This window comes from Entamoeba invadens (genome assembly GCF_000330505.1).
Source record: "Entamoeba invadens IP1 unplaced genomic scaffold scaff_1105074724819, whole genome shotgun sequence".
In the NCBI taxonomy this organism is placed as follows: Eukaryota; Evosea; order Mastigamoebida; family Endamoebidae; genus Entamoeba; species Entamoeba invadens.
In genome coordinates this window covers 283,487-296,259 of record NW_004443623.1, presented here as the reverse complement: position 1 = coordinate 296,259, position 12,773 = coordinate 283,487, and the positions used below count along the sequence as shown (strand labels likewise).

The following is a 12,773-nucleotide window of genomic DNA, read 5'->3' as shown; positions in this document are numbered from 1 at the left end:
AGAACGTTCATTCATCAGAACATGAGCAACCGGAAAGTGTTGATCATTGGGTAAAACCACATGAATCGAATACAGTTGAGAGTAAAGTGTGGGACATGCTAAAAACGTTCCATCCATACATATCATTTTTGCAGATAAAAGTAGCTTCAATTGTTCCATATCACCAAAAAGAAGAGTGGTGTTTTTATTGTTATGATATAAAATGTTGGTGTAATTATTAACAACAATCTCTTCAATTGTATTGGGATTTGGTGGGCGATCAATGTTTCTTTTGATAAATTTGTTAAGTGTGGCGTCTGAAGTAGATATTGATCCTCTCTTGAAATGAGTCAATAAAGTTCTTGGTATCATTTTCTTGAGATTTATATTGAGTGATAGTTCTTTCTTTATTTGATTCTGATAAAGCTTCTTCTTGAAACTTTGTTCGGCATCGATGTGTTGAGTCGTTTTACCATAATGAAGAGAATCATCAATTGATCCAATTAAATGGACTTTGCACTTAGGTGCAACACATGAATAATACCCTTCCCTTATTTTTTTAAAGCAGTGATTTTCGTATATAATCATATCCTTTTTTCTTTGAGATAGTATATGAACAGGACCCACAGGTGAAAATTTTTCATAAGAATTACTGTCGTTTTCGGAAGGGTTTTGAGACATTTGATTATTAAATAATAATTAGTTTTTTGCATTGATAAATAATAAAAATTAACAATTTAATATTATTTGGTTTTAATTGTTAAATGATAATTATATTATAATTTTTTTATGTTGTGAATTTAAAAAAAACATGTAAAAATTTATAAACTTTTTCTGAATAACAATTTTGGTTTTTTATTTTTAATGGATACTTAAATATTTTTTGCCGAGAAAAAAAATTAATAAAAAAAATAAAAATAAAACATCGAAAAATATATTTTTTGAACTTTATGTTGAAGTTACCAATTGTCCAAGTTACGAGATGTCCCCCAATCGGAACATGGTTTCGGTTTATAATTAATATTTTTCATACCATTGGAAAAACTAAATATGAAAATTTATATTTAAACCATTAAAAAAACAAATAAAAACTTGTCGGGGCCGTCCTTTGCCACCACCTCTTAAAATAGAACATTTTTATATATAACATTTATATTTTTTTTGTTTTTCAAAATAATAAAAAAATAATAACAATTTTCTTATGTACTTCCAAGGTTCCCCATTTTTTTGGTCTGTCAAAAAAACTTTAATTGGAACTAGCAATACATTTAAGGTCTCTTAAACCCTCCGATAATTTTCCTGTTTTCATTATGCCTTAAGAAAATAAACAATCAAAAAATTAAAAAGGTTAAAATTAAAGCTAAAAAACGGGATAATTTAACGGATAAATTATGATAATTAGTATCAATTAACTTTAAAAAAAGAAAAAATCTTCCGGTATAATGTCTTTTAGGCTTTCCTTTGTAAAAAACGGATCTTAATTAGTGTTACATAATGGAATAAATCGGGATAAAAATGACTTCATTTATGAAAATAAAACGGTTTCTTTTTTATTTTTACTTTGAAACGACAGAACTATGTCCTGACAACCAAAAATAGAAGCTTATTTATGAGAAATGTTTTGACAAAAACAAAAGATAAACAATAATATTTTACGACTTTTCTTCCGCTCTTCTTCCGCTCTTCTTTACATAAATAAATTTTCTTTCTCACTTCTTAAGACAAAAGTTGAGAATCTCTATAAGAGATCAATTGTTTAGGTTTAATTTTTCAAATGTTTTGTTAATAAATTCTAATATGTTTATAATATCTTTATTAAATAATTGAAGGGTTTGTTTGGAATTATTCATTCATTTTTGTTTGAATAAAAACAAGGATTTTCTTTGTTATTCAGCAATTACCATATCACTTTTTTTCTAAAAATAAATTACCAATTTTGGGCAAATTTTTAATATTTTTTAAATAAAATTATGGCTAATTTTATAAAAACATGTTATTATATTATTAATAATTAATTATGGATTGTTATTAATTATTTTATCTATCTAGAATTAATCAAAAATTAGTTATAAGATAAATAATATTTAATGATTAAACAAATCATAAAATAATAGTGTCAAAAACATTGTTTTTTTTTCTTACCGACATAAACACAGTGGCTTGATGAGTATTTAAATTCCACGCCTCCCCTCTTTTTATGTTTATTAAAGTTGGCACTGTTTGTATTTCATTATGGTTACACATTTCAAAAACACCAAATTGAAATTTCATGTCGTGTTATAATGTGTTACCAACACAGACCAAATCTCAAGGCTCTTCGTCTACTGGAATAGCAGAGACATTATTATATTTAATTTTTTTTACCAACTTCTTATATAACAAAAGAACTGATATTATTTAAACTATTGAAATGTTTGAACGCTTTATTTCAAAGACACACATGTTGTTCATTTTTCTTCTTATTTTTTCGACTCAATATAAGGAGGTAGACAACAAGTATCAATGCAATAATATTAACAATAATAAAGAAGATAAAGATGGCAACAGGCATACCAATAACTACTCCATAATTCATTTTCGAAACACAACTCTCACCATAATCTGAGATTTTGTCACTCCCTTCACATGCAGTGCACTTTGAGTTGTCTGCTGTAGTACAACGTGGTACTGTGTGATAATCGATACGACTTCCTTTCAATAAGATTTTATCAACTCCAGATAATAAACATACTTTATTGTTTATACAACTAACTTTGTATGAGAAACAACATCCATTTTTAAAAGAAGGTGTTGTTACAAAGTAAACACCCTTCAAAATTTATTGGTTGATTGACATAATTTGTTGGACTTACTTGCAATTTGAAGTATCTACCTTTAGATGACAAACACTCATCGATCTTCAAACAAATATTGCACGACTCGTCACATGCATCACAGTCTTTCTCTATTTTGTAATATTCATCTTTACAAATTGCACAACTTCCACCAGCTGGTAATGTTACGTCACACTTTTCTCCAATTCACCAAGTGTCCGGCATTTCACTAACTTTCCTTTGCCAATTTTCATTCATTTTCTTTGCATTGAAAATGAATGCAAAAACGCTTTCCATTGACAACCGAGTTGCATTGTGTATCGGGGTGCACGACATCTGTTCTATATCAATAATCGTTGAACCTCCGCATTTCAAAGACGTATTTTGATTTGTACAAACAACATTTGATACGCCACAACTGTCACACATGTTTTGTGCTGTCAAATATGTTCCTGCTTTACAACCGAAAACCACTACATTTTTTGTTAACCCACACGCACACTATTATACACAAACACTACCATTATTCAGAGTATAATTATTATCACAAGTAAAACACGTCAAAACTTGCTTCTCAAAGTTCTATAGTTACAACGTTCAATTTGTGGCGTACATTTTGGGTTGATTGATATCTGGTCTGAACAATCATATGAAGTTGCATTTCCGTTGCCTATTTCATTATTTATTTGTCTTTCACTTTATTAAACAAAAGATCAACTGTTTAGGTTTTAATTTTCGAACAAATATACATATATTTTAGTATGTTTACATTTTGATGACATGTCGGATATTATTAGTATGGACGCGATCTTGGCAAAAATAAAAGACAACCTGACGTTAAAACAAACAACGATTTACAGTCTAAATTCTTTAGTGTTGCCGATATGATTGAAAAAAACAGTAAAAGAGTCTCGAGTTTCATTTAAGCACAACTTTAAGAATTCAACAAGTTGCAGAACTAGATGTTCTGATGATTTGAAGAGATAATAACTTTAAGAATATTGTTAAGAACGCAACAAATACACATATTTTTCGCATTATTTGGACGTGTTAAATCAGGCAGACAAAAAAGTAGCCGTTTCGATGTTATTCATATTCATATTATTAAGCTAAGACTGGTTTAATTTTATAGTTTTTTACTATTTTATTTAAATTATTATAAAACAATATTTTGAATAATTTTGTTATTATTAATCATTTCCCAAAAACGCATTTTGTATACTTTTAAGTGTTAAAAATCCACATTTTTGGTAATTTAAATTCTTTGAACACTTAATGTATTAATTATAATAAATTTTAATTATTTTAACTATATCAAGTCAGAATTATTTTAAGTAAACTATATAATAACCATTGAATTGCTAAACTTTATTCAATATGTATCATAATAAACGATAAAAATATCATTATAGCTGTTCGGCGACTTTACAGTTTCTTTGAAAATCGCCGACTTTTCAGTGGTCTTAAAAGTCGCTGACCTAAATATTTAGTTAAATAACTATTCAAAATACCATTTATCATGTAAAAGATATTTAAAAAAATAAACCATATAAATTTAATATAATTATTATTAAAAAATAAAATGAAACAATACCTTCCCAATTATATCTTCTCAAATCATTTTTTAAATTATATTTATATGATTATAATATAACAAATTATAACAACTATTGTGTTTTTACACATTTTTGAGACTATAATTAATATGGTATAATTTATTAAAGTTAATAGTTATTTAGTTCTAAAAAAGTATTTTAGAACTAAAGAAGTCCCTTCAAAAGTCGCCGAATTTTGAAGGGACTCAAAAAGGCGTTGACTTCTCAGTCATATCATAAGTCGCCGAACAGCCATTAAAGTAATTTAATATGACCATCACCTGTTAGTCAATAAACACATAATTAAATCGTTAGAATCATACAAATGTTGGTATTCAAATGGTATAACATCATTAATACAATGATGAATTACAAAAATGCTTCTAATATAATTATTTCTTTTTTGTTATTTACTTTGGTACTTAAAAATTTCACTCTCCTTTACTAAGTATATACATGTATTTCAAATTCATCGTTTATAAGCCCATTAAGTATATTATATATACGTATATCACCGTTTTATTGTCCTTAGCTAAACAAAATAAAACCCTATAATTTTCAATTATAGTAGTAATTAAATTGAAAAGAATAAAATAATCAATGTTTGTAATTGAATTGTTCTTAAGGTGGGTTCGGTTTAAATCAATTTTCAATATAAATTTCAATATAATAATAAACTTAATTTCTAAATTATAAATAATACCATTTAAATATCATTAACAATAATTTGAATTGAAACTTAATAACACATATATAATAATAGTAGAGTACCGTGAAAAATCACTGCGGCGTGAAATATTACTGCGAATTGTTATTGAGCAAAAAATAATGTTATTGTTGCTTGTAAAACATAAAAAATAATTTACTTTGTAAAAATTTTATATAATATGGCTATCAATTAAAACAAGGGTTAATTTGTAAAAAGGAACATTCCAAACAACACAAACTAGATATTGGTTTTTATTTATAGATTATAACAATTTATAACGTAAAATACTAAACAATACATCAAAATATAATAGCCAAAACAAATAAGTTATAACATCGAATTTTTGAATAAATAGTCCACCTTTTGGGCACCATAATATGAAATTTGATTTCTGCTCGGCTAGTTGTTAATTTTTTGTGAATATTGAAATTATTAACTCCAATTGAATAAACTTAATTTATCATCATAAACAATATGTTTTATCGTTATAATAATATAAAAAAATAAAAATATTAACTTAAATTATAAAGATGGAATAAACGTTTCAACTTCAAAATTATTATAACAACACAAACTGCAATACAATAAACAAAATATAAAAAACACGTTATAAACATATTATATTAATAAATTTATAAAATATAAATTAATTTGACGATAACAAACGGTTAATGAGTGTGGGTTTTTCAAATGGTCGATTATTTAATCACACCAATTTAAAATCTAAATAATTTGTTGTTATTAAACAATTAAGTTGTTTGGGGTTCTGGTGTATTAACCCTTTTAAAATAATAGTAATTTATAATAAAATTATCCATAATTAATCGACTAGTTTAATTATATGAAAATAATTATTAAAAAATAGTTTCACATTTAAAATAAATAAATTATAATTTATTGTTGTTTTATAAGAAATTTTTGCTATTGATATGTTGATGTTAATTAAAATTACACGTTAATTAACCATTTCACTTGTTTGTTGTTTATTATATTTTAATTAAATTTATATTATAATAATAGTTCATTGTTTGATTTATTTAATGTGAATTGTGATTGTATTTCCACATCATTCAACAATAAAAATAGCCAGTGATCATACAACCAACATGTCAAGTATTTACTAAACGATTTCGATATTACAGATGTTGTTATGAAATACATAATTATATTGTTTATTCGTTTTGTTTTTAAACCATTTTTTGTGTCACGGTGTGACGGGTTAGATTCTTTCTCTAACTTTTTTTCTTAAAAAAATCAACGACTTTCATAAAACATAAACAAGACATTGAGTAATGATTTTTCAAATAACAAATCATTATGAAAGCAACTAATGAATACACTTTATACATCAGAATAAAATTATATTGTTAAGTGATTATTTGGTTATTAAAATTATGAGAACGATTTTTTATTTATAATTTCTAATCTTCATCAACAATACAATATTAAGCAAAACTTTAGTGTTAAAATGTGTTCATATTTTGGCAGAAATATCTATTGTTCAATAAAATTATATTTCATAAATCGATGTAACGATAAAATCAATATAAATTATTGGTACATTTATTCACAATTTAAAAATATCAAAACAAATTTTTACTTGATAAAATAATTTTTGGATATCCGAAACTATAATTTAGAATTTGTCTTTTTGTAACAACAAAAAAATATAAACGTTTTGTTTTTCAATTAGAAAAGGAAAAAACAAAACCCTCATAAAAAGTATATAAAAATCCATTTTTTCCTCTTAGCACAATCAACAGATTGTGTATTTGATTTTTTTCACGTCTTTAAGCGCAACCTTTTCAGACGACGCTGAGTCTTTTTTCTTATGTTTTGTGTTTGATGTTAACGTGTATGGAAGTATTGTCTTGTGTATATCAAACTCCTCCAATTTCTTTGTAGGCGTTTTGTAGAGAACCCACATCTTCTCTTCTGTTGATCCTTTTGTGAAGGGTCCGGAGTGACATTGAAGTTTTGAAGGAAGTTTTTGTTTGGTAGAGGAAGTCCCATCTGTGATCGTGACATCGTCTTTTTGTGATTCTTTTCAATTAATTTGTCGGTATCGGAAGACTTAGAGTTGTGTGACAGTTTCCCTGTTGACAGTTCTGTTGGTTGATTGCTTGGGTTACTCACTTGACTCTCCTCTACACTCATTTGCTTTATATGTGACACTTTATCACTGGAATTGAGTTGTTCAGTTTGTACTTTCATTAAAGACGATGAAGAAGTTGTTGAATTTCCATTTGAATTTCTCTTTGAATTTTCTGTGTCATCGATAGTCGAAGGATTTGGGTGAGAAGAAGCCAACGGAGGTGTCTTTGAACGCGATTTTTGAATGTCTTCTTCTTTTTTTTAATGATGTCGAACACTTGTGTGACTTCGAAGTCTGTTCGATTTTCAAACTTTTCCGTTTCTTCTCTTTGGAGCTCTTCTGTTTCTTTTCCGTTTGAATGCCAGCCCGCTTTTCAATGCTTTTGACTTTTTCTTTTTCCTTCAAATCGTCCTTCTCACCTTCTTTTGTGTCATTTGGTTGTTCGTTGTCTTTTGTATCATCGATAATCGTTATGTCATCGGTATAACAAATCTCCTCATCAACTTCCTTCTTTAATACTTCTTTCAATTCGCTCCACTTCCCCTCTTTGTTCCTTTGTATATTCTCCCAAATGCTTTTCGCTTTAACAACCCACTGCTTCTTCTCATCTTCAAGCTCTACACACTTCTTCCACTGCTCCACTATCCCTTTAAATATCACATTCGAGTTTTTAACACTCTTCCCAAGCTCATCCAACATCTTTGATATGATTTCATTTTCACCTTCTACACACCCAAACACTAACTCTCTCCCTTCATTTTGAATGGCCACAGTCATCCGCCGCGTTTTCTCGTTGAGCATTAAACTCTTTCGGACGGTCCGCCGCTTAAGGACGGAACTCTTGTAACTCAATTGCTCTTCGTATGATATCCGAAGCGCAGTCCGCATGTTAACAGAGTGATTGTACACGTTTTCAAGCTCGCCACGAGACACTAAAGTATCGCAAATGATTTTAATGTACTCGCAAATAATCCCCCCTCACGCGTCGGTACCTTTGTTAACATGTCAATTGTTTTCATCTTCTCATTTAACAGAAAAACGATTGTTAAATAGACGCGTTCGTTGTTGTACCACTCCTCCGCGCTCTCAAGTCGTTGTTTGTTACTCCCCGTTTTCTCCGCTATTTTGTCAATTTTTGAAAGGATCGAAACTATCTGTGGAACAAGCACTTCAAAATAGTGGAACACACCGCAGTAACAATCCTTCACTTTCTCTTGTTTGATCGCAGTCAAATTTAAATTAAAATCTCGTAGCTCGCGCAGTTTCGTTGGACCATTCGAGGCGTATGTCGAAGACAAGATTTGATTGTAATTCTTTTTAAAACGTCTCAAGGTCTTTGTGTTCTCTTCTGAGACTTTTTGTTCCTCAGAAGATACCAAAGCGCTTTTATCCATCACTTTCCTGGCAATGGCAGAATAACTTGCTTCAAGTTCAATAACAGCGTTGATGATGTCCGAGTACTCTTGCATTGTGACCGGGAAGATCGGGTTAGTGTCGACGACGTTCATGATTTTCTCATATCGCGAGAGATACCCTTTCATCTTTTTTTCGACGTCCTCTTTCTCTTTGACAATGTAACAGAGAAAATTACATTGTCATGCTGTTTTTACTGGTGATTCTGACGAAAACGCATTGAGTGGATTCTCCATTCTTTTTCTTTCCAAAAAAAAGTTATTTTGCTTTTTGAGTCAATTTGGAGTTGTTGCTTTTAAAAAATTCAAATGGAATGCAATCTATCTATAAAGTATTTATAATGAATAATAAGCATACTAAAAGTTCATTATTAAAATGTAAATTAAAAAATAATAAACTAAAAAAATATTATTACATTTATATACATATAAATGTAGATGTAATAGAGTTTGTACATTGATTATTGTGGATGAAACTATGTGAAAACACAAAACAAATTATAAATATAAAGTGTTTTTATCCGAAAACAGTATTAATATCATTTTCATAGGAAGTGCAAAAGACAAGAAATGATTTATTGTGTAAATAAATATAAGTTTATTGTAAATGTACACACAATATTGCGCTTCAACAAATTGTTTCAGATTGATCAAATTTGCTTTCACATAACTTAAAAAACGATTCATATAACCTTACACATTAAATAATTTTGTTTATAGTTATTTTTTAATTATTTTTTAGTTTTTTATATTCAAATGTTTTTTAATTTACGTGAATAAAAATATGGTTTGTTTATTTAAAAAATATAGTTGCTATAAGCCTCTTTCAAATCGTCTTTGTTCCTAAATAAATAAAATCACTTTTAGCGAATGTCGAGCAAAATAACAGGTTCACTTCCCAAAAACATAGCAATTCTCGCTGATTTTTTCATTGATATAAACAACAAAAAAGTCGATGTTACTTCGCCTTACGATAATCGAGGCGCAAAATTTACCGCAGCAGACTGCTTTTCAAAGAAGAGTGATCCTTATACAAAGGTGACAATCAACAAGGAAATCCACCAAACCAAAATTCAAAAAAAATATTAGACCCCAAATGGCATGAAGAACTCCGGTTCATGATCGATCCACACAATCTACCGTCTATCCTCTTCGAGATCTACGACTGGGATAGATTCAAAACCGACGACTTTCTCGGGCACGCATCGTTGGCACTCAAACAACCAATCAAGGTGATCTGTGGTTAAATTTATCAGTTCAAGGTAAGCTCCACATAAACCTTGACACACTCAAAACACCTATTCAGTGTTTGTACACCCAATTCACGCCAGGATTGGATGGTATAGCACTCAAAGCACTTTCTCTAAAACCAAACCTGACAGAATCGCAAGAATTCAAGCCGTCATCTTTTATGACTAATTTTAACCTCGAAAAGTTAGAAAAGTCCGAGATCTCGCGGCATGTTCAGACACCATTTTTCCCAAGAAACGTAAACGAGACGTGTTCCTATTACGCCAAGTTGTGTGGCTACTTTGTACCATACCGTCCTGGTGCTTTTCCGTCAGTCCCAGAATGAACCTCTGTGTTATTTATTGTATTTTTTATTCACCAAATTGATTTTCATTCAAATCAATCTAATTAATAAATTAGAGTCAGTCAGTAAACAATATTAAAGATAGAGTACTTGATACAACGTTGTTATTTAGAGTCAATCAAACAATGTTGTCTTTTCAAACGATATCTTCTTAGTCTTATATTTTTAAATTTACAAAATATTTTTGCAAAAAAGTTCAATCATAGACAAAATCGTTCTTTGTTTACCATTTATTTATTTTAGAGTAAATAGGAAAAAAATCTATTTTTCTTAAATAATTTTATTAATTTTTTTCAATTGAGAAATAATTTCTTTATGATTAATTTTTTAATCTGACTTGAGACGCCGTGCAACTCCATGTATTCACTTGTGTTGATTCTGACGTCGTTGTTCTCGTCGTAAAACAGCTTATCTGCAAGTTCATTTGCAAGCTTCAACACCACTTGGCCCAAGGAACATGACCCAATTGATTGTTTGTCTGAGCAAAGACAACTTCTGCCTTTCAGAATATTTCCAACAACTCTATTGTATAGCTCGTCCCCAAGTTTCAGGAGTCTTGTCTTCTCGCTCTGTGTCATTCTGCTCACTAAGATGCCTGCCCGTTTGATCTACATTTTCTAATAACTGTGGGTCATTAGTAACAATGTTGATGTCTCTTATGTTTGGTTTTTCAATTCTGCGCTACCTCAAGATCTCTTGTTGTCTTGTTCAGCTCTCTCTGCCATCTTCTCTTGTGTCAATTGCGTGTCTTTACTTTCCAAGTTTTTGATTTCCTCTGGTTGCGAGTTCTTCTGTGTTAAGAGTGTTGCTGACGCCATCAAATTGATTGCATTTTTGCGCGAGTGTAGCATTGATGTATCTCTTTGACAGCGACGCAGCTGCAACAAAAGAATGTCTACGATTGTCAGCCAATAGTGGCTTTCTCCTGTTGCACTGGCATACAAGACAATGTGGATTTCATCTATGAACAGAATAATTTGAATTTTCGACTCTTTCAATTTTTTCAAAACAGCATAAAGTCGTTCCTCAAACAGTCCTTTGTACTGCCATCAGCAATCAGTGCACCCATATCAAGTGCAATGACTCTGCAATGCGAATTCAAAGAAACAATATTTTATTACTCACTACCTTAAACATTCCACAACAGTTGTCTTACCAAAACCAAGTTCAACAATCAATAGCAAAAAGACTATTTTTATTCGTTAATAATACAAATATGTTGTTGTTTATTTGAATTTTTTATTTATTTATTAAATAATATTATTTTAATTAAATATTCTTGATAAAGAATAACAGTTTTAACGATATATTTTTACTTACAAATACAATTATTATCATTTTTGGTGACGTTTTGTAAATGATTTTTAAATCTTTAAATAATGTATTATATTTAATTTATAAATTAATAAATTATTATTAAGGTTAACTCGCCGACATACCTAATCCCCAACAAACCAATACTGTTAAAAAGAGCAGTGTTTTTGTTTTTTTGAAAAAAATTATATTATACAGTGTAGTTCAATTATAGTAAAATGATAATGGAATAACGAGTTCAAATCGTGAACTAAAAAACAAATAAATTGTGAAAAAAATGAAAAAAAATATAAAATTTCATGACAAAAACGTAAATAATGGCAAAATAAGAATACTGGTAAAATGCAATAACATTTTTTAAAACAAATAAATATGTTTTGTATACACTAAACAAAAAAAACTATTGGTTCTGAGTTGAAAACTAAATACAAATTGCAAAAGATACATGAACACGTCAATGATAATTAATGTAAACGTATATTTTTTTACATAATAGTCTTTATAAAAAATAAAAACTTTTCAAAAAATTAATTATATTCACTATATATTTTTTCAGACAGTACGAGGTAGCAAGATTTTTGACAATTTTTGTCTCTCTAAAAAATATATATTATCTCTTGGTATTTACAATAAAATGACTAATTTATTGAAAAGTTTATATCAAAAGAATTTAAAAACGAACAAGCAATCATTAAAAACGGATTATAATGTCAAATCTATTATTAATTTAATAACAATTTCCCTTCATTGCATATAATCCACATATTTTTATATTGTTGTCTAACTTCTTGTCAAATATATGGACTGTTTAACCAATTGTTTGTTGTTGACTCTTGATATTTTGATGTATATAATAGCACATTTTTAATAATATATTGAAAGTGGTGTTTAAAATGAATAAGGTAAACCATAACTATATTTTTAATTTTTCAAACAACAAAAAACCAAACTTCTTTGTCTATCAATGCTATTTTATTGATTTATTTGGCATATATATTTAATTTTTGTTGTGTTTTACGTTATGCGTAATTTAGCTTTTTTTTATTGTTAATAACAAGGTATACTTTATTATAATTATTCTTTATATTCGGGTTGCTTGATAATCAATTACAGATGCATCGCTGTCTGCAAAAGCGATGCATAATGGATTCGTTTTATTGTTATAATATTTTACAACTATTTCGACTCTATCATTTTCACTATGAAATAGAAGCATGTTATTCAATGGAAATAACAACCACTGTTATCAATTAGCGTCATTC

At 28.6% G+C, this 12,773-nt stretch overlaps 3 protein-coding genes across 3 annotated transcripts; all 3 read right to left on the bottom strand.

The window, feature by feature from the left end:
- Positions 1 to 6,852: 6,852 nt before the first annotated feature.
- EIN_508720 (hypothetical protein) lies at positions 6,853 to 7,310 on the bottom strand (the record flags this gene model as incomplete). Its single annotated transcript, XM_004259594.1, has 2 exons — positions 6,853 to 6,917; positions 6,983 to 7,310. The coding sequence occupies 2 exons, from the start codon at positions 7,308 to 7,310 to the stop codon at positions 6,853 to 6,855; spliced, it is 393 nt and encodes a 130-aa protein (XP_004259642.1).
- A 58-nt stretch (positions 7,311 to 7,368) lies between these two features.
- EIN_508710 (hypothetical protein) lies at positions 7,369 to 7,992 on the bottom strand (the record flags this gene model as incomplete). Its single annotated transcript, XM_004259593.1, has 1 exon — positions 7,369 to 7,992. The coding sequence occupies one exon, from the start codon at positions 7,990 to 7,992 to the stop codon at positions 7,369 to 7,371; it is 624 nt and encodes a 207-aa protein (XP_004259641.1).
- Positions 7,993 to 8,123: 131 nt separating this feature from the next.
- Positions 8,124 to 8,732, bottom strand: EIN_508700 (hypothetical protein; the record flags this gene model as incomplete). The annotated part of the gene is made up of 1 exon (XM_004259592.1): positions 8,124 to 8,732. The coding sequence occupies one exon, from the start codon at positions 8,730 to 8,732 to the stop codon at positions 8,124 to 8,126; it is 609 nt and encodes a 202-aa protein (XP_004259640.1).
- Between the last annotated feature and the right edge of the window lie 4,041 nt (positions 8,733 to 12,773).